Source organism: Bos taurus, chromosome 4, assembly GCF_002263795.3.
Source record: "Bos taurus isolate L1 Dominette 01449 registration number 42190680 breed Hereford chromosome 4, ARS-UCD2.0, whole genome shotgun sequence".
NCBI classification, from domain to species: domain Eukaryota; kingdom Metazoa; phylum Chordata; class Mammalia; order Artiodactyla; family Bovidae; genus Bos; species Bos taurus.
In genome coordinates, this window is record NC_037331.1 from 30,473,554 (window position 1) to 30,496,362 (window position 22,809).

Consider the following 22,809-nt stretch of genomic DNA (forward strand, 5'->3'; position numbering starts at 1 on the left):
TTTCAGCAATTTGTACTTATTTCCTTATCACATTTTAAAACAAAATTTCATATTTACTTTGTAGACCCTGTGCCATGGTGGCCCCAGACATCGAGCTAATCTGTGAAATCCTGTTAGTTGCTGAGGGTTTTGTGGATGCACGCTCATTAGCCTGCAAATTTATCACATTGTACACACTCTGCCAGGAGCTCCTGTCCAAGCAGGTGAGGGTCTTTTGTTGCTTTTTCCCGGTTGTTACACCCCATTAAAACAACTTCTGAAGTATGGATGCTGGGTAATTTATCACTGATATTACAGTTAGACATTTAAGAATAATTTTATATTTTCCCTTAAATTTTGAAAATCTATGCTTTACAGTTCTTCATTTAAAAAAAATTAAACACATGAGACAAATTTGAGTTTTATCAATGGGCTTTTATCAATGGGCTTTTTGTGTTATCAAAGTTTTATCAACACAAAAAACAAATGTGATTGTTTTTAAATGTAATCAGTGCTATAATTAGATATGAGTTTTATGATGCCTCTCTTTCTTGGTGGGAATGATATTGTCCAGGCAAAGATGGTGGGAGTGTTCATAAGACCCAGGGAAAGCTGATTTTCTGAAGAACCCTCAAGAAATGTTAGAGTTTCTCATTTTGTTGGTTGTTCTTTCTTTGAAGGTAGAGTTGTTTTTTTGTGTTTATTTTTGCTCTGCAATTCCCTAGTCTCTGAAATGGGCCAAATTAATGTATACTTTATTCTCCAGTCAGTAGCTTCTTGCTGTTTCATTGAATCTGCTGATGGGTTTAAAAAAATGGCATCTATATGAGCATCACCATTTTTAAATTTAGCTTTGTGGTCACCTTTAACTTCAGTCTTTTGGTGACCTTTTGTTAATTCCTAGTGACGTTATTTTGCAGGTTTTTCAGGGTATAAGTATTAAGTATTAAAATATTTAATATATTAAAATATTAATATATTAAAAAGTATTAAAATATCACAGTTACAGCCATACACTTACTTATACTGTCAGATACACTCATGTAAAATTACCCATTGTTGGGATGAAATTTAAAATCTGAGAGGCAAATGCGTGTGGAAAATGTTGATGACAGTGTTATATGAAGTGAAGTAGTATACCAAACTGTAGATGTGATCTATAACTCGAGTGTGTTTTATAAGTTATATTGTGTGTTTTATGTATAAAGTGACTGGAAAATACATTGTGACTTTTAACATTTCTTTCTGGGTAATAAGATTGTATTTTAGAATTTTTCCTTATTGTTTGTAATGATATATGTATTTTTTTCAATGAAACCATTTTAGTTTTATAATGGAAAAGCATCAGAAGAAAGCAGTGTTACTGGATCCAGGATACATGTAGTCACAATCATACTGCATTCCCAGTACCATACTTAAACATTTAGTGAGCATTTACTGTACTCAGGTAATGAATTTATTGCTGCTGCTGATGGAGGTAAACACAGAACAAATGAAACACTCAGATTTCTGTCTTAAAAAGATCTATTTAGGAGATTTAGTACACATGACATGAAATTTAGAAAGAAATGGAGGATGAAAAAAACGTATCATAGTTTCAAAAAAAAGGAATCAGTATTTACAGAACAGGGACCATGTGTTATCTTTATTATCTTGATGAAAACACTATGAGCTTCAGATGAGGAAACTGAGTCAATTCCCTATCTGAAGCTCATGAGTAGTAAGTGGTGGGAACATGATTTGAATTCAGTCCTTTCTATTCCTTTCTAGGACACCAGCAGCCAGTTACAGGAGGAAGATGCTGGGAGTAAAGGCAGAACAGGCAAGGAAAGAGTTTTCCAACTCAGAGAAGCCTCAGGGAGGAAATGAGGGGGAAGAGAAGCCTCAGGGAGGAAATGAGGGGGAAGAAATTCATCCAGGACAGAAAAGCTGAGTTAGGGACACAGTCCTGATAGTTTTCTAAGCTGTAGGAATGAATTTTAGAAACATCAGTGGACATTTTTGACCAAAGGAATAACATAATGAAAATGGTGAAAATTATTTTAACACTTGTTTGCACTGTTTAAATGTTTAGGCGTTTCATCAAGTCGCCTTTAAAAAAAAAATTGAAATATAGTTGATTTACAGTGTTGAGTTACTGCTGTACAGAAGTGATTCAGTTATACAGACAAGCACACACACGTGTATATGTAATCTTTTTCATATTTTTTCCATTATAGGTTATTAAAGGATGTTGATTATAGTTGTCTGTACTACAGTAGGACTTTGTTGCTTATCTGTTTGATATGTAGTAATTTGTGTCTGCTAATCTCAACTCCTAATTTACACTTCCCCCTCCACCCCTTTCCCTTTGGTAACTGTAGGTTTGTTTTCTATGTCTGTGAGTCTGTTTCTGCTTTATAAATAAGTTTGTTTGTGTCATATTTTAGATTCAACAGGTAAATGACATCCTGTGAGATTTGTTTTTCTTTGAGTTACTTCACTTAGTATGATAATCTCTAAGACCATACATGTTGCTGCAAATGGCATTATTTCATTATTTTTTATGGCTGAAGTATTCCATTATATAAATGTATGTACACATCTTCTTTATCCACTCTTCTGTCAGTGGATAGTCAGTCTGCTTCCTGTATTTGTTATTGTAAATAGTACTGCTGTCAAGTACTAGTATCTTTCTATCTTTCATACATTCTCTTCTTTAATAGTTTTACTGCAGTGAGTTACCCCCTCCCCAATCTCTTGTGGCCTCCAAATGTTGGCTCTTCCCCCTTCCTTCCCTCCCCAAGCCCTAGTTCTTTCTATATCAGTGGCTTTGAAATGATTTTTGCTGTGACCCACAGTAAGACATACTTTTTTCTGTGGAGACTCAGTATACACATATGCGCATACACACACGCACCCAGATAACAACCGAAAGAGAAATCTTCACCAAGCACTTCGTACCGTTACTGTTTGCAGTGCACTGTGGTATTTTCCATTGCATTATTTTCTATTTTAATACCAACAAAAATGATGGTTAAGACCCACTACAACGATTTTATTATCTACTAATGGATTGAAGGGCATGTTTATACTTACATGTGTTGCTCCACTGCTCACAAGGCAATGACTGGTTTACTTCCAACAACCTTGTAACGTGGGTGAATACTTCCATCTGCCTTTTCATAGATGATGATAGTAAGACTTGGAAAGTTAAATGACTTTACCTCAGGCATAGCCAGGAGACATTAGAGAGAAGGGCTGTTTCTGTGTGGTTGTAGATAGAAGGCCGTTTATACACAACCTCTCAGTTGATGCAGAATGTCTTCCCTGAGGCCCCTGCTCTGTGCAGTGCACCACGCTAGGGCCTAGAAGGCAAAAAATCAACACGGGGTCTGTGCTCCAGGAGCTCGGAGCCTGTGAAGAAATCTTGGGCAGAGACAATGTAAAAGTTTCAAAGAGGTATCAGTTTAATCATTGAACGTATTTTAAAAATATTTTATTGGGGTAAAGTTGGTTTACAATGTTGTGTTGATTTCAGGTGTACAGCAAAATGAATCTGTTATATCCACTCCTTTTTAGATTCTTTTCCCATATATTGTGTAGAGTATTGTGTAGAGTTCTCTGGGCTGTACAGTAGGTCCTTATTAGTTATCTGTTTTATATACAGTAGTGTATATGTCTATCTCAGTCTCCCAATTTATCCCTCCTCCCCTCTTTACCTGCAGGTAACATTATATAACTTATATGTGGAATCTAAAAAAGGGTTCAAATGAACTTATCTACAAAATAGAAATAAAGTTACAGATATAGAAAACAAACTTAGAGCTACCAGGGGGTAAGGTGGCCGGATGGATAAATTGGAAGACTGGGATTGACATATATATGCTGCTACTGCTAAGTCACTTCAGTCGTGTCCAACTCTGTGCAACCCCATAGATGGCAGCCCACCAGGTTCTGCCGTCCCTGGGATTCTCCAGGCAAGAACACTGGAGTGGGTTGCCATTTCCTTCTCCAGTGCATGAAAGTGAAAAGTAAAAGTGAAGTCGCTCAGTCATGTCTGACTCTTCGAGACCCCATGGACTGAAGCCTACCAGGCTCCTCTGTCCATGGGATTTTCCAGGCAAGAGTCCTGGAGTGGGTTGCCATTGCCTTCTCCATATATATGCTGCTGCTGCTGCTGCTGCTGAGTCACTTCAGTCGTGTCCGACTCTGTGCGACCCCATAGACAGCAGCCCACCAGGCTCCCCCGTCCCTGGGATTCTCCAGGCAAAAACACTGGAGTGGGTTGCCATTTCCTTCTCCAATATATATATGCTACTACATATAAAATAGGTACTGCATATAAAATAGGTAACTAATAAGGACCTGCTGTGTGTTGTTGTTGTTTAATTGCTGAGTCATGTCCAACTCTTTGTGATCCCATGGAGAGTAGCTCGCCAGGCTCCTCTGTCCATGGGATTTTCCACTGGAGTGAGTCACCATTTCCTTCTCCAGAGGATCTTCCCCACACAGGGATCAAACCTGAGTCTTCTGCACTGCAGGCAGATTCTTTACCACTGAGCCACCGAATAAGTACACACAGGAAACTCTACTCAATACTCTGTAATGATCTATATGGGAAAATAATCTTAAAAAGAGTAGATACATGTATATGTGTAATTAAGTCATTCTGTTGTATGCTTGAAACTAACACAACATTGTAAATCAACTGTACTCCAATAAAATTTTTTTGTAGAGAGAGAGTAATGAGGGAGATTAGAGATCCAGGGCCAGGAGGAGATAGAATAGCAGGGCTCCAGGTGGACAAGAGGAGTGTGCTTGTGGTTGGAGGTAAAACATGGGAGTAATTGTACCCCTGAGTTGGCAAGTTTATTGAGAGAACAGAGGGAGGCAGGTAGGTGGAGCCTTGGGCGAATACTGCAGCTAAACACCATGGAAAGAAGAGATTTGCTGACAGAGGCAGAGAATCGGGCAAAAGAAGCCGGACAGTGAAGGGACATGATTTTTTAAATTTCAAGGAGGGGATAAAAATATTACTTTACATTGTCAAGACACGTGTTTAAGTGAATTCTTTTAGGCTTAAGCTCTTCTGGAATGGAAATCTGAGTCCCTCATAAAATTTTTGAAAGAATGTATCTGTGTTTTGATTTTAGGATCATTATGATTGGGGACTCCGTGCTATTAAATCTGTCTTGGTTGTAGCTGGCTCCCTGAAACGAGGAGATAAAAATAGACCTGAAGATCAGGTACTGCAGTGCTAATATGATTTTGTTGAGTGAATAACTAAATGGCTTCATACAAAGAAAAGTGTATGTATGGATGGTGGGTTATACATATCACAACTTTAAAAAAGGATCACATCTATTTTTAATACAGGCTATTTTAAGGACTGACATTTCTTGCGTTATACAAGACCACAAGAATTTTGGAGTAAAAGGATATGAATCTATGAAAGAAAATGTGATTTTATAAGTGCTTTTGAAATACCAGCCACAAAAAGTATTTGAACAGTCATAAATAATTCAGTAATCGCTGTTTGATTTTCTCTGAGGAGCATTTAGAAAATCTTATTGAGTTGGGATATTAATCCTAAAAATGTCAATGAAGACATAATCTAATGGAAGAAAGTATGTTCATTTCATGGGATGGACAGGAAGAAAGCAACAGGAAGGATGCTTGCCCGACACCAGTGAAATACTTAACTGGTTATTTAGAGAAACAAGGGGATGTTCCAGTCTCCTTCATGGGGAAAAACAATAACATCCACATTGTGCATTTTTCTCTATTAAACAAGTGGTGAGAGTAATTGATATACAGCCTTTGTGTAGATGCAGTATGTCTTGCAATTTTGAAAAAAGGTCTATTCCTTTGAGTTTCTTTTCACGTTAAGGGATATTTATCCTGTGAATTTCTACTTTTTTTTTTTTCCAATCTTTCTCTTCCCCTCAGTCACAATTCATGATTGGGTCAAGATTGTCATTTGTTTGTTTTCTTGCTATATTTTTATTTTTGTTGGGACACTTACCTCTTTGTGTGAAAGTCATCCTGATGTTCAAATTACTGCTTTTAATATCTAAAGCTGTCTTTGGTTTTCAACCAATACAGAACGAAAACCCAAGCTAAAAATGGGTGGAATTGATCATTCTGAGATTTTCAGAGTATTTTGAATAAAATGATCTGATGGGACTGGTGAATTTATATCCTGGAGTTTGAGGATTTCAGAGAGAAGCATCTCAGACCTTGTCTTAAGATCCAGACATTATAAAGGAAGGGACAGGGCCCCTTGGCTGGCTTTAGTCTGAGGTTACCCATGGTATGAGCAGAGTTCTCTCCTGTTCTGATACGTGACCTTGTAAGCAGTTACCCTCCCTGTAGATAGAATGCCATTCTAATAGAGAACAGGATCTATCTCATGAAATAGATATGAAAATTAAAAATAACACCTTTAGCTGTTGATGTGCTTATTAGATCTCGTATCAGCTTTTTTATGAAAACTTTTCTGTCTTCCTTTCTAGGTACTCATGAGAGCATTAAGGGACTTCAATATGCCTAAAATAGTGACTGATGACACCTCTGCGTTTTTGGGCCTCATTGGTGACCTGTTTCCATCCTTGGATGTGCCCCGGAGGAGAGCACCCCACTTTGAACAGATGGTCAGGCAGTCCACTGTGGAGCTCCGCCTGCAGCCTGAGGAAAGCTTCATCCTCAAAGTAAAAGGAGAGTTCCCTTGTCACGCAGCCCTTGGGATATTCAATGCCCATAACTGCAGTGATGTGATACTCAGCCAAAACATCACCTTACATATTCCACTGACCTTAAGATGCTCTTGATACATACTTTACAGCATTCTAATATGGAAGTCTTTAGTAAAGTAAATATAAATATTGTCCCATTTTTGAGAAGGTGAACATATACAGATATGATTAAGTCATGGTTTTCAATATGAACAGACTTTTCATTAGTTTATCTTGATGTGCAGCAAAAATTAATTTTGCTATCTTTTCTCTCCATCTTAAGAAAGGGTAGAAGTAATAAAATCATTAGCACATGTTTATAAGCGGGGAGAAACGTCCATATGTATGACATCATTTGACTTCTCAAAGGCTTGTGCATGTGCTTGCTCATTTGGCATATAGTGAATATACATGAGTGTTAAAATACATAAAGGGCATCTGTTTTCGATGCTTCAGAGGATATGTGATTAGGTATAGATGATATTAGCCGTATACTGTTTCTGGTCACAGTTCATGAATGTTACTGATTTTCAGACTCAGTCCTGCCATGTACCAAGTACTTCCATACGTCACTTCTGCCTGTGCCCGTGACTCATTAACTAATGGTTGTTCTTCATTCTCATCCTCATATTCTACATTGGGAGATCTGGGAGAAACTATACTTTGCACTTGTTATCTCTGAATTTTCCCGGAATATAATGCTGCTGGTGGGGTCTGGCTTGAGTTGTAAGAAAAGAACTTGGCAAAAATGGGTAGATTTTTTTTTTAAAGGAAACTAGTGTCTGGTTGTTCGGTCTGTAGGTTGTTCAGCTTGAGGAGCTGTTGGCTGTGCGACACTCTGTCTTCGTCGTTGGAAATGCAGGCACAGGGAAGAGTAAGGTATGGTAAACACCTGTGAGCCTTGAACAAAACTGGCATAAGCGTGGGGCCGACATTCAGTCCTACTTGAGAGTTCCCTTCAGTGAATTTGCTCATAATTTGATGTTAGAATCTGAGACTCTGTATTGCTCTCTGATCAGTTGATATTCTTTTTCTTTATAATGAGGACAAGGAAAGAGGAATTAGTAGAACACTGCACTCAAGGAAAGTAAATGAAGGAAGACTGGGCTTTCCACGTGAGATAGCATCCTATTCACACATTTAGATGTATGCCCGCCTGTCTTACGCATCTTTCAGTAATATACCTGAATTCTTTTATCCAAAGTAGATATATTGAGAGACTCTAGAATAAGATACCCAGATTACAAGATTGGTTTTTCCCTACCCACATTTGTCAAAACTATTTTCTGATCTTTTCCAAGTTATCCTAGTTTCTCCTTCCCATATCACTGAGAAAAACCCAAATAGTTTTCTTCAGTGTCACTCTCTAGAGGCCAAAGCAGAACTTGAAAAGCAACGGAGGAAGCAGAAGCCACGTCTGTGAGGCACCTGTTATGTGCCGTGCCAGGTGCACGATGTGTGGTTTACTCCGTACAATGATGAGAGTCCACGGCTGCTGTTATCCCCATTTTTAGTTCACTGCTTGATTTTGTTTGGTCTTAGAGTCCTGGAAACATACTTTTTTGCTTGGCAGATGGTATAGGCAGAACTGCATGTGTTTTCATTGAGGGTGCTTGGGTAGAAACGTATTTAGTAACGGGAGACTAAAAATAAGTGTCGTGCGCACATGAGGCTTCAGGGCGTGGATGTCTACAGAACTTGCCAATGTTTAGATCAGAACTCAAAGTGGTACGCTTGGAAAGGGAGGCCCGGGATAGGGCTTTTTTCTAGTGAAAAATGTAATATTTGAAATATTAAAGTAGATAACTGATAGACCTGTAATTATTTTGTTAGAGTAAGTTTCAGATATGGGCTATGGTGAAAGGAAGGATAAAATTAAATTCTATCATTTTCAGTAGATTAATGGTTTCTAAAAATAGAAGCTTAATATTCCTAAGACATTCAATTTCTTTCATCCAGTCTTCACTGATTCTGTTTCTGTTCTATTCAACCTTTACTTAAGCTGATAGAACTAGAGCACCAAAACTTGGGGCCATACTATTTAGCAACATAGTATTCTAAGTATTTGGCAATTGTTTGTCAGCCCTTTAAACCCCTGTGAGCAAAAAGGATAGTTGGCTAGATACTTGGCTTAAGGCATCAGTTCGTTAAACAGATAAGTATTAAGTGCAGATTTTATTTTCTCGGTCTCCAAAATCACTGTGGACAGTGACTGCAGCCATGAAATTTAAAGACGCTTGCTCCTTGGAAGGAAAACTATGACAAACCTAGGCATATTAAAAAGCAGAGACATCAGTTTGCCAACAAAGGTCCATATAGTCAAAGCTATGGTTTTTCCAGTAGTCATGTATGGATGTGAGAGTTGGACCATGAAGAAGGCTGAGCACCGAAGAATTGATGCTTTTGAACTGTGGTGTTGGAGAAGACACTTGAGAGTCCCTTGGACTTCAAGGAGATCCAACCGTCCATCCTGAAGGAAATCAACCCTGAATATTCATTGGAAAGACTGAAATGCTGAAGCTAAAGCTTCACTACTTTGACCACCTGATACAGAGAGCCGACTCACTGGAAAAGACGCTGATGCTGGGAATGACTGAAGGCTGGAGGAGAAGGGACAACAGAGGATGGGGAAGTTGGATGGCATGACTGAGTCAATGGACATGAGTTTGAGCAAACTCCAGGAGATAGTGAAGGACAGGAAAGCCTGGCATACTGCAGACCATGGGGTTGAAAAGAGTCGGACACTGAGCGACTGAACAGCAAAACGACGTTAAGCATCTATTCTGTGAATTCCTAGCCTCAACGCTTCTTGTCCTCAATTACCTAGATCAGAGTTGCCCAGCTTCAGCACCATTGACATTTGGATCTGCTAAGTCTTTGTCTTGGGGGCCGGCCTGTCATTGCAGAATATTGAGCAGCATCCCTGGCCTCTGCCCACAAGAAGCCCAGCAGCACGTCCTCCTCCCTCAGGTCAAGATAGTCTCCTGTTGAGAACTTACTGCTCTAGGTCACCAGTTCTCACAGTACAGCTAGACAAGCCTCATAGGCATCACCTCAGACCTTGTTAGAACTCAGATCAGGCCTATCTGAGACCTACTAAATTAGAAACTCTGAGACTGGGTCTTTTAGTCTGTTTTAATACCTTTTATGCACTTTGGATGCAGGCTAAATTTTAAGAACCATCTAAATAATATAGGCAGAGCGGATGTTAACATCATGCACAGGAATAACATGTACAGGCCTTTACTTTGCACAGATGGTTAAAAATCTCAGTTGATGATGACTTTCTCTAGTCTACATTGTTGAAAGAATCAGGTGAACTGATCCTCAGGGATTGTAGGATTAAAGTTTCCAAGATGGGAATGAAAACACACACATGAAAATGTTTTCCCATTCTCAGTGCACTCAGGATATATAGGAAGATATAATGCGTAAGGAAAACCCTGCAGAAATCTTTTGCTTTTCATTTGGCTTACATTAGTATTAGTTTTCTTAGCTTTTTTCCTTTTCTCCCCTAGATTTTGAGAACATTAAACCGAACATATGTTAACATGAAACAGAAACCCATTTGGAATGACTTAAACCCCAAAGCTGTGACAACAGATGAACTCTTCGGTTTCATACACCATGCTACCCGAGAATGGAAAGACGGCAAGTAGTATTTCCCCTTTGGAAGTGCTAAAAAATTCTTTTTTTTTTAAATCCAGAAAATCATTTCTTAGTTCAAGCCAATTTTAATCATGGCTGTAGATTTAATGTTTATGGGTTGGCGTTATTGGAAATAGAGCAGCTCACAACAGCATTTATAACCTATAAATTAAACCCAGATTTAATAAGTGGTTGATTAGCATTCAGCAGGTTCATGCACAAAGCTGTGTATTTTATCCCCCATTATTTATGTCTGCGCTCCCTGTAAACCGGAAAAGTCAACACAAATACTTCAAGAAATATTTATGCAGTACCTGATGCGGGACACTAAGTTCCAAAGTCCTTGGAACATGTTTCTTGTCCTGAAACCATTTTTGCAGACGAGCAGATTCCTTTTTTTGTTAAGATAAGTTCTTACGTTCTCATTTCCGTAAGTGCACTAACCTTGTCATCATCCTTGAGTTCTTTCCCACCATACATTCAACCTCACAGCAAATTCTCTAGGCTTCACCTTTAACGTTATGTGTTGTATTCCAGTACTTCTCACCTCCTCTGCAGCTTCCACGTAAGTCCAGACCACCAACAGTGGGTCACACCTCATGGGTCTCCGAAAAGCTCATTTTCCATGCAGTAGACAGAGGCTCTTCAAAATGTTACTTCTCTGCTTGAAGTTTCCAGTGTGCTTCATCAGCATTAGGATCCAGCCCTTATCCAAAGCCTACAGGGTTCTATGTGATGGAGTCCCCCTTCCCCATCTGACCTCATTTCTTGTTCTTTGCCTTTTACTTGCACATATGCTCAGGCCTCCTTGCTCTTGCCCCAGATTGCCGAGCATCTTCCCACCATGGGCCTTTGCACTTGCTGTCCCCACTGTCTGCAGCAGTGCGGATGCTGCCATGGCTTGCTCCCTTACATTACTGGAATGTCGGGTCACATATCTCATCAAAGAAGACCTTCCTGATGACCCTATCAAAGAAGCCGACTTCATCATTATCCTTCCTAATATGTACACACTGCTTCCTTAATTGTGGGACAATCAAAATGTACTCTCTTAAGCTTTCTAGCTTTTTTTAAAGACTGTAGCAGGAAGGGAATAATAATTTGTTTATTCTGAAAATATCGGGAAGCCTTTCAAATCATTGTCCATTAGAAGCGTTGCTGACATTTTTGTGAATTACAACGGCAGGTTCTGTTTTGACTGTCACTCTTCTTTGCACGAGATACTTCACAGGAAACAAAACCTTCTACATACATGCCTCAGTACAGTTTTTTTTTTTCACTGTAGTATTACATACTTGAGTTTTGAACACTCAGCAGCAACATAGCAAGAAAGACTGTGAATTTAAAATGTTTTATCTTTACATCTTGTGAGATAATAGTCTTTCAATGCCAGTAAATGAATTTCTCAAAGAAATGTATCACACTTCTGAATAGTTTATAATGATCTCTCTTGAATAATGTTATAGAAAAACTGATAAAGGTGGAATAAGCTAATATTTGGCCCAAAATAGATACTGAATATATGTGCATGAAAAAAAAAAGGATACTGTTTTCACTTGTATAACATCTGAGTTGCATGTACATCACCTGCTGTCAGTCAGCCAGTTCAGTCACTCAGTCGTGTCCGACTCTTTGCGACCCCGTGAACTGCAGCACGCCAGGCCTCCCTGTCCATCACCAACTCCCGGAGTCTACCCAAACCCATGTCCATCCAGTCGGTGATGCCATCCAACCATCTCATCCTCTGTCGTCCCCTTCTCCTCCTGCCCTCGATCTTTCCCAGCATCAGGGTATTTTCAAATGAGTCAACTCTTTGCATCAGGTGGCCAAAGTATTGAAGTTTCAGCTTCAGCATCAGTCCTTCCAATGAACACTCAGGACTGATCTCCATTAGGATAGACTGGTTGGATCTCCTTGCAGTCCAAGGGACTCTCAAGAGTCTTCTCCAACACCACAGTTCAAAAGCATCAGTTCTTTGGTGCTTAGCTTTCTTTATAGTCCAACTCTCACATCCATACGTGACCACTGGAAAAACCATAGCCTTGACTAGACGGACCTTTGTTGGCAAAGTAATGTCTCTGCTTTTGAATATGCTATCTAGGTTGGTCATAACTTTCCTTCCAAGGAGTAAGCATCTTTTAATATCATGGCTGCAGTCACCATCTGCCGTGATTTTGGAGCCCAAAAAATAAAGTCAGCCACTGTTTCCACGGTTTCCCCATCTATTTGCCATCTCCACAGATGTTCTTCAAAGAAGGCACTTTATTTGATCTTTGGGGCTGCTTAGTGTGAGATGTTAAGCAGCCTTCTCATGGAAGTGAAACTTGCCTAGTGATCTCGAGAGCCCAGGTATGGCTCAAAAAACATTGCTGTTTGCCCACCTGAATAAGGTGCAAACTTACTGAATAAAAGAACTTGCAGTATAGTTAACACAAATTTATTTTAGAAAGGAACAGCAATCAACCCCATTGTACATTAGGATTATTTACTCTCAACTTGCAGGTCTGTTTTCATCCATTCTGCGAGAACAAGCAAATCTTAGGCATGATGGACCTAAATGGATAGTCCTGGATGGTGATATCGATCCCATGTGGATTGAATCACTAAACACTGTCATGGATGATAACAAGGTGAACAGAAATACTGTTTATCGTAAAATGCAGGTCTGAGATCTTTATACTTGCATGAGTTTCAGTAGGACAATTTAAAATTGTGATATTTCAGATTCTAAATACAGTTTATTTTTTATGGTATTCAGGCCTTTTCATGTTAAAACCGTTAAAACGAAAGTCTTAAATTTAGATAATTACCATAGTTGTTTAAAAGTTGGCATGAGTAAGTGCACGTTGATGAGTTTGTTCCTCAGGGGTCAGTGAGCTCCCCTGGGGATGAACTGATATCTTTATTGAGACTGCATTTCTCACTCGGGCAGGGATCATTTCTAACTTGGGCACTGAGCTCATATGTAGCCTTTGGCACTTCTCCTGGGGGCAGGGCGGGGGGCGGTACTTCTTGCTGTTGTGAAAAGTTAGCAGCCTTGCCTTTGCTCCCTAATGAAGTGGCCGCTTTTGTGCTGTGCTGCTCTGTCCAGGTGCTGACACTGGCCAGCAATGAGCGCATAGCTCTGACTCCCTCTATGAAGCTGCTCTTTGAGATTCATCACTTGAGGACTGCAACCCCAGCTACTGTTTCCAGAGCTGGTATTCTGTATGTGAACCCACAAGATTTAGGCTGGAATCCGTGAGTATGGCTTTTTTTTTTTTTAATTGTGGTAAAATATACATGATGTCAAATTTACCATTTTAACCATTTTAAGTATAGAGTTCAGTGGCATTGAGTACATTCACATTGTAGTACAACCATCATCACCATCAGTCTCCAGAACCTTTTTCATCTTCCCAAAATGAAACCCCATAGTCACTAAACAGTACCCCTCCCAGCATCCCCAGCTCCTTTCTACTATCTGTCTCTATGAATTTGAATATTCTAGGTACTTCTTACAAATGGAATCATATAGTAATTTTTGTGATGGGCTTATTTCACTTAGTGAAATGTCTTCAAAGTTTGTTCATGGTACAGCAGGTGCCAGAATTTCCTTTCTTTTTAAGGCTGAATGGAATATATACCCAATGGAATCTGTGTGTATATGTATATGTGTGTGTATATATATATATATATATATATATATATCATACTGTTTATCCATTCATCCTTCTGTAGACACTAGGGCTGCTTCAGCCTTTTGACTGTTGCAAATAATGCTTCTATGAACATGGGCATAATCTCTTTGAGTCCCAGCTTTCAATTGTTTTTGATATGTACCCACACAAGCAGAATGGCTAGAGATCATACAGCAAGTCTATTTCAGATTTTTTGAGGTACCACTATGCTGTCTTCCACTATGGCTGCACCATTTGACATTCCCATCAGTAGTGCACTAGACTTTCACTTTCTGCATGACCCCACCACCACCTGTGGTTTTCTCTATATTTTATAATAGAAACATCCTAATAGGTGTGAAGTGGAATTGCATTCCAATTTTGACTTACGTTTCTCTTATGATTAATCATGTTGAACATCTTTTCATGCGTTCATTGGCCATTTGTATATTTTCTGTGGAGATGTGACTATTCCAGCCCTTTGCCTGTTTTTTAATCTAACTATTGGGGTTTTTTGTTGTTTTGTGAACTTTTTATTAATCTTCATAGAATCATTCAACTTCAGCTTCTTTGGCATTAGTGTTTGGGGCATAGAGTTGAATTACTGTGATATGGCTCATAGTTTCATTGAGTTAGACAAGGCTGTGGTCCATGTGATCAGTTTGGTTGGTTTTCTGTGATTGTGGTTTTCTGTTTGCCCTCTGATGAATAAGGATAAAAGGCTTATGGAAGCTTCCTGATGGAAGAAACTGACTGTGGGGGAAACTGGGTCTTGTTCTGATGGCCAGGGCCATGCTCAGTTCAGTTCACTTCAGTCGCTCAGTCGTGTCCGACTGTCTGCAACCCCATGGACTGCAGCACACCAGGCCTCCCTGTCCATCACCAACTCCTGAAGTTTACTCAAACTCATGTCCATTGAGTCGGTGATACCATTCAACCACCTCATCCTCTGTCGTCCCCTTCTCCTCCCACCTTCAATATTTCCCAGCATCAGGGTCTTCAAATGAGTCAGTTCTTCGCATCAGTTGGCCAAAATATTGGCGTTTCAGCTTCAACATCAGTTCTTCCAGTGAACACCCAGACTGATCTCCTTTAGGGTGGACTGGTTGGATCTCCTTGCAGTCCAAGGGACTCTTAAGAGTCTTCTCCAACATCACAGTTCAAAAGCATCAATTCTTCGGCACTCAGCTTTCTTTATAGTCCAACTCTCACATCCATACATGACTACTGCAAAAACCATAGCCTTGACTAGATAGACCTTTGTTGGCAAAGTAACGTCTCTGCTTTTTAATATGCTGTCTAGGTTGGTCATAACTTTCCTTCCAAGGAGTAAGTGTCTTTTAATTTCATGGCAGTAGACACCATCTGCAGTGATTTTGGAGCCCCCCCCCAAAAATAAAGTCAGCCACTGTTTCTACTGTTTTCCCATCTATTTGCCATGAAGTGATGGGACCGAATGCCATGATCTTACTTTTCTGAATGTTGAGCTTTAAGCCAGCTTTTTCACTCTCCTCTTTCACTTTCATCAAGAGGCTCTTTAGTTCTTCTTTACTTTCTGCCATAAGGATGGTGTCATCTGCATATCTCAGGTTATTCGTATTTCTCCCAGCAGTCTTGATTCCAGCTTGTGCTTCATCCAGCCCAGCACTTCTCATGATGTACTCTGCATATAAGTTAAATAAACAGGGTGACGATATACAGCCTTGACGTACTCCTTTTCCTATGGGAACGAGTCTGTTGTTCCATGTCCAGTTCTAACTGTTGCTTCCTGACCTGCATACAGATTTTTGAGGAGGCAGGTCAGGTCGTCTGATATTTCCATCTTTTGAAGACTTTTCCATAGTTTGTGGTGATCCACACAGTCAAAGGCTTTGGCATAGTCAATAAAGCAGAAATAGATGTTTTTCTGGAACTCTCTTGCTTTTTTGATGATCCAGCGGATGTTGGCAATTTGAACTCTGGTTCCTCTGCCTTTTCTAAATCCAGCTTGAACATCTGGAAGTCCACAGTTCACATATTGTTGAAGCCTGGCTTGGAGAATTTTGAGCATTTCTTTACTAGTGTGTGTGATGAGTGCAATTGTGCAGTAGTTGGAGCATTCTTTGGCATTGTCTTTCTTTGGAATGGGAATGAATACTGACCTTTTCCAGTCCTGTGGCCACTGCTACATTTTCCAAATTTGCTGGCATATCGAGTGCAGCACTTTCACACAGCATCAGCTTTTAGGATTTGAAATAGCTCAGCTGGAATTCCATCACCTCCACTAGCTTTGTTCCTAGTGATGCTTCCTAACGCCCACTTGACTTCACATTCCAGGATGTCTGGCTCTAGGTCAGTGATCACACCATCGTGATTATCTGGCTCATGAAGATCTTTTTTGTACAGTTTTTCTGTGTATTCTTCCTGCCTCTTCTTAATATCTTCTGCTTCTGTTAGGGCCATACCATTTCTGTCCTTTATTGAGCCCATCTTTGCATGAAATAATCCCTTGGTATCTCTAATTTTCTTGAAGAGATCTCTAGTCTTTCTCATTCTATTGTTTTCCTCTATTTCTTTGCATTGATCACTGAGGAAGACTTTCTTATCTCTCCTTGCTATTCTTGGGAACTCTGCATTCAAATGAGTATAGCTTTCCTTTTCTGCTTTGCTTTTCACTTCTCTTCTTTTCTCAGCTATTTGTAAGGCCTCCTCAGACAGCCATTTTGCTTTTTTGCATTTCTTTTTCTTGGGGATGGTCTTGACCCTGTCTCCTGTACAGTGTCATGAACCTCCATCCATAGTTCATCAGGCACTCTATCAGATCTAGTTCCTTAAATCTTTTTCTCACTTCCACTGTATAATTGTAAGGAATTTGATTTAGGTCATACTTGAATGATCTAGTGGTTTGCCCTACTTTCTTCAGTTTAAGTCTGAATTTGGCAATAAGGAGTTCATGATCTGAGCCACAGTCAGTTCCTATTCTTGTTTTTGTGACTGTATTGAGCTTCTCCATCTTTGGCTACAAAGAATATAATCAGTCTGGTTTCAGTGTTGACCATCTGGTGATGTCCATGTGTAGAGTCTTCTCTTGTGTTGTTGGAAGAGGGTGTTTGGGCCATGCTCAGTAAATCTTTAATCCAATTTTCTGTTGATGGGCGGGGTTGTGTTCCCTCTGTGTTGTTTGGCCTGAGGCCAAACTGTTAACCCACACCTCCACCAGAGACTCCTGAAGGCTCACAGGCAAGTCTGACTCAGTCTGTTGTGGGGACACTGGTCCTTTCTCCTGGCTCCTGGTGCATACAAGGTTTTATTTCTACCCTCCAAGAGTTGTTTCCCTAGTCGTGTGGAAGTTCTGTAATCCAGTCCCACTGGCCTCCAAAGTCAAATTCCCTGGGGATTCTCTGTCCCGTTTGCTGGATCCCCAGGTTGGGAAATCTGTTGTTGGTCCAAGAACTTTCCTAACAGTGCGAGAATTTCTTTGGTATAATTGTTCTGCAGTTTGTGGGTCGTCTACTCAGCAGCTCTATGGAAAAGACCCTGATACTGGGAAAGATTGAAGGTAGGAGGAGAAGGGGACGACTGAGGATGAGATGGTTGGATGACATCACTGACTCAATGGACATGAGTTTGAGCAAGCTTCGGGAGTTGGTGATGGGCAGGGAAGCTCAGCATGCTGCAGTCCATGGGGTCACAAAGCGTCAGACATGACTGAGCAACTGAACTGAACTATTAATCTTAGATGTTAAAAAAGCTAAAATTGTATTTGACTATTTGAAGAAAATATTAGTGATTAAATTTAGTGCTAATTAATTAGGCTAATCTAAAATAAATTAGCACCTTTATGCAGTTGTCATTTTTAGTTGGACATCGCGTTCATGGCTTGCACATGTAAATACATACATTTGTTGACTAAGTGAATAAATAATAAAAGCTCACGTGGAGCACTTAGGTGTCAGTATATCTTTAGTGAGCATATATGTGTGTGTATATATATTTATATAATATGCATATGTGAACAAAGCAGTGATACTTTGATTTAGAACAAGTTTATTGTGCCCACTTGCTTACTTTTCAGATGCTTACACTTTTCATCATTTATTCTGGTGGTCCCTTGTCACCTTCTCTCGTATTCCCACTCTGTGCTGTGGAAACATCTGCGCTCTGCGCGTGAACAGTGCTGTGACGGTATGCTTCTTGCGTCGGTGATCTCTTTACCCCTCCACCCTGCTCTGTGCACCCAGTGGCTGTCCTGTGTGGACCACATCAGTACGTTCCTTGCCCTCTGGCTTCTGGTTGGTTTGACCAATGGGGAGCACTGACAGGAAATGAGAGGGAGAAAGGAGAGTGAGATCTCTTCATTCCTCCCGCTCCCTCCCCATAGGACTACAACAGGATGACTGTCCTTCATCAGCGTGCGTATGTGTTCAGTCGTGTCCAACTCTTTGCGACCCTATAGACTATAGCCCACCAGGCCCCTCTGTCCATGGGATCCTCCAGGCAAGAATATTAGAGTGGGTTGCCATGCCTTCCTGCAGGGGATCTTCCCAACCCAGGGATGGAACCAGTGTCTCCTGCATCTCCTGCATTGCAGGCAGATTCTTTACCCACTGAGCAACCTGAGAAACTCCTCTTAAATCTCTCCATGAGATTCTTTACTTCCAGGTTCTGGTAGCCCTTTCCTTTCCCAATAGTCCTTTTATTGATCCTTCTCTATTATCCTGATTCAAGGATGACTTCTGTTCCCTGCCAGACTCCTGACTCATGCACTTCTCCAGGCTACTTTTCTGTGTCCTGATTTGTTTACTCAAAGTCTCATCCTCTAACTCAACAGTCAAGTAGAGCCATACTCAGGTTTCTTTGAAGCTAGGGGAAGAACTGATTTTTAAAGTCTAAGATGGAGAGTTCTTCTTGGACTAACAGCTGCTTTCTCCAGCTAGGATTTTGACTGGCTCCTAGGCCATTTCTGTTGATTGGGGACTAGATGAAGGAGAATCTCCAGTGTCCCTTGACCTTCCCATGCAGAGAGCAGAGGTGGTCCTGGTACCCCATTTCATTCATGAGACCCCTCACCCCCACTGGTGTGGTCTGATTTCAGTAGTAAATCTCACGGTTCCCAAGGTCTCTGTAATTGTCTCAGTAACATATGGAGTTTGTGCTAACAGAGGCTGTCTAAATCCCCAAAGAAGGACTTTCATCTAGTATGTCAGAGATCATAGGATGGCAGAAGATTCACCTGATTTGCATTCTTGAGAAAGTTAAACCCCTCTTTACCATTAGATTCTGTTTTTATGGAGGTTTGGTTCTAATTAAGATCAATGGGTAGATTTTCATTTTCCTTTGTGTGACTAAAGGGTCTATCCAGGTCATTATCCGTAATAGTGGGCATCCTCTGTACAGGATATTTTTACATTTTTACCTCCTACTGCCAGAAAGTTTCAGTGTACTATTAAAAAGTGACTATTTCAGTTGGGAGGGGTATTTTTTTACACCATATTATCAGATACTTTATTACCTTACTTTAATGTCATAATATTAAAAAATATGATAGCTTTACATGTATTGACTCATTTAATCCATAATTATCTCTGAGATCAATATAATCATTAATGTAATTTCCAAAGCCAATATCTAAGGTCTCAGTTTCCCCCAACTCTTTAATTTGAAAGTGTTGAAAAATATTTAAAAAGTTAAAAAGGTGGTAGGTAGTACATTGTATAACCATGCAGTCTTTTCCTGCAGTTATCAATTTTTACAATTTTACCCAATTTACTTTCTCTTTGGCTGTACATACACTCCCTCTCAAAGGCAGAGACAGACATAAATTGTCTACTTTTATTTTTGCTGAATTATCTGAAAATGAGTTGGAGACATTGACAGTTCCTCCCTAAGAACTAGAGTGGGTCCTACATGAACATAAGTCCAATAAACATACCTAAGAAATTTATCTTTGTTATAATATTATCGAAACAGTGATTTTTCAAAATTTCCCAGTGCCTCTGGGAATTTCCTCTGTAGCTTTTTTTTTTTTTTAATCCAACATCAAAACAAGGACCATGCATTGCACTTACTTATCTCTGTCTTCTCCTTTAATCTAGAATATCTATCCACCTTTTTATTTCATGATGTTTAGAGCTTTGAAGAGAAGAAGCCAGATATTTCAAAGACTGATAGTTGCAGAGTGGTTGCAAAGTGGGTCCACCTTTCTGTCTCTGTGTATTAAGTGACATTTTTTTAGTAAAAAAGAAACTATTTCTATTCTTCCTTTCTACTCTTTTTCCTCACTTCCTCTCTCCTTTTTCTCTTCCCCCTTCCTTTTTCTTTTTGGGGAGTGTCATTTTCTATTCATGGGTTCTTGTTTATCTTAGTCTAGTAGATTATGAATCATTGCCAACAGTATTCTTTTGCATGCTCAATTTGTCCTAAATTTTGCCAGCAGGAACGCCTTCCATGTTCTTTTATATTTGCTTTCTAGCTGAACCAGATGCTTCTGGCTCATCTGAGACTTTCCTTCCCCTACACTCCATTCGGCCATTTCTCTAAGGAGCCAGGAGTTGTCTAAGGAGTAGTATTTAGAATCCAAGATACCATGCTAGAGTGCTCATTGCCATTGGTATGTCATTGCTTCTAGAACCTTTAGTGTCCAGAGTTACGAAATATATTTTCTTAATTCATATGTGGAAACTGATATTTTGGATAGAGGAGATTATGAAATACTATGTTCCAACTGAGGAGTAAATAGATTGCTCTTATTACTTAACCTGCTAAGAACATTTTTTGTTAAAATTCACTGAGCTATTTAAATGCATAATTTTATGTCCACATTTTAAAGACAAGTCAAACAACATCCTTAAAATCATATCAGTAAGTGACTAGCTGAATCAAATACTATTTTAATTCTGAGTTCTAAGTAAGTTTACTGAAAGACTCCTACATCTGTTGAGATCTTGAGAGAAATTAGAAGTAAATTTCTAAAAATTATCATCAGTGAGAATTTTTCCTAGTAGAAAGGAATAAAATGCAGAGAAAACCAGAGAACAATTAAATTCATTTATAATTATTTAAAGTGAGCATAACTGAAAATGGGATCTACCAAAATGTGTATTGCATAGCTTGTGCACAATGATAGGAAAAGGCAGGACTATTTCTGAAATTTTGTCTGATTCCTGGAAGATAACTTTTGGGAGCCACAGCTTCAGATCATACTTTTCCCTCTATTACTTTAGTTGAAAATGTTTCTTTTAAAAACTTGATTTTTTTGAAGTACAGTTGATTTATAGTGTTGTGCTAGTTTCAGGTGTACAGCAAAGTCACTCAGTCACACACACACACACATATAATGGTTTGCATCTGCCAACCCCAAACATGCCTCCCACCCTCCTTCCCCCTTGGCAGCCAGCCCATTCTCTGTGTCTGTGAGTCTGTTTCTGTTTCATAGGTAAGTTCACTTGTGTCCTATTTTAGATTCCACATGTCAGTGATATCATATATTTGTCTTTATCTTTCTGATTTACTTCACTTAGTATAATAACCTCTAAGGTCCATCCATGTTGCCTCAAACGGCCTCCTTTCTTTTTTTTTTTTTTTAACAGTTAAGTACTGTTCATTGTGTGTGTGTGTGTGTGTGTGTGTGTGTGTGTATTCACACACTGCATCTTCTTTATCCATTCATCTGTGGATGATCTTTTAGCTTGTTTCCATTTCTTATCTATTGTGAATCATGCTGTTATGAACATAGGGGTGCGTGTATTTTTTTTCAAAATTTTGTTTTTTCCTGACATATGCCCAGGAGTGGGATTGATGGATCATATGGCAATTCTATTTTTAGTTTTTTTTGAGGAACCTCCATATTATTTTCCATAGTGGTTGAACCCATTTGCATTCCCACCAATAATGTAGAAAGATTCCCTTTTCTCCATATCCTTGCCAGCATTTGCTATTTGTAGACTTTTTAATGATGGCCATTCTGAGTGGTGTGAGGTGGTACCTCATTGTACTTCTGATTTGCATTTCTCTAATAATTTAGTTGAAAATATTCTACCTTTGTCTCACTCATTCAGTCACCCATATTGGATGATCTTAGTCTTCTATCCCTACAATCCCATCCTTTCATCTTTGGATTCTGTTTGTACGTGTAAACACACAGATTCAGAAGTCATCGATGTACACTGCTGATCTGTAGGTCCTTTTCAGCTTCTGCTGTTTTCTAGGCCCCCATGAATGATAGAAAACCAAAATCTTGCCACGAGGGGCAAACTATAGAGAGCTCTGAATTCCTCTTGTGCTGTAGGATGGGATCCCAATGCCAGACTTAGAGTAATAAATAATATCTTCAGAAGCCTGAAAACTTTGGCTGCCTTTATAGTTTCTCAACTGCAGGGCTGTAGACTTCCTGTGATGTTCCTATAGGAGTGATGTACCTATGAGACTTCTGGAGAAGGAGGAGGCGCAACACAAGTGCTTATATGGAACAGATTTGCAGGCACCACGAGCCAAAGATTCTGTTAGTGACCTAGACATTAGCGTTAAGGTGATGCATTAAGGCATCTGTTGCATTAAGGCAGCTATTTACTGAGGCAGGGGCAGTGACGTGGGTGAACTCATATGTAGGTAAGGAATAAATATATGATGTTTTTACTTGTATGGTAGCAGTGTGTTTCATTTGGCCATATTCAAATCTACAGCATCTTTTAAAAAATAGGGTGGAAGGAATTGCCAATAGCATAGATCTATAGCTTCAGTTTTTCCATTGCTGAAGATAATTTGCTGCCTTTTAATGTTTACTAAATTTAGCAGTAATTTATACATAGTATTTTCAAATGTCCACATTT

The 22,809-nt window shown here is 39.5% G+C and overlaps 1 protein-coding gene across 1 annotated transcript in view; it reads left to right on the forward strand.

The window, feature by feature from the left end:
* DNAH11 (dynein axonemal heavy chain 11) overlaps positions 1 to 22,809 on the forward strand; it is a 369,205-nt gene that overhangs the window by 149,089 nt on the left and 197,307 nt on the right. The window contains 7 exon segments of the mRNA XM_059885820.1: positions 65 to 203; positions 5,115 to 5,207; positions 6,477 to 6,671; positions 7,497 to 7,574; positions 10,214 to 10,346; positions 12,846 to 12,973; positions 13,435 to 13,583. Of these exon segments, the coding sequence (XP_059741803.1) occupies positions 65 to 203; positions 5,115 to 5,207; positions 6,477 to 6,671; positions 7,497 to 7,574; positions 10,214 to 10,346; positions 12,846 to 12,973; positions 13,435 to 13,583 (915 nt within the window).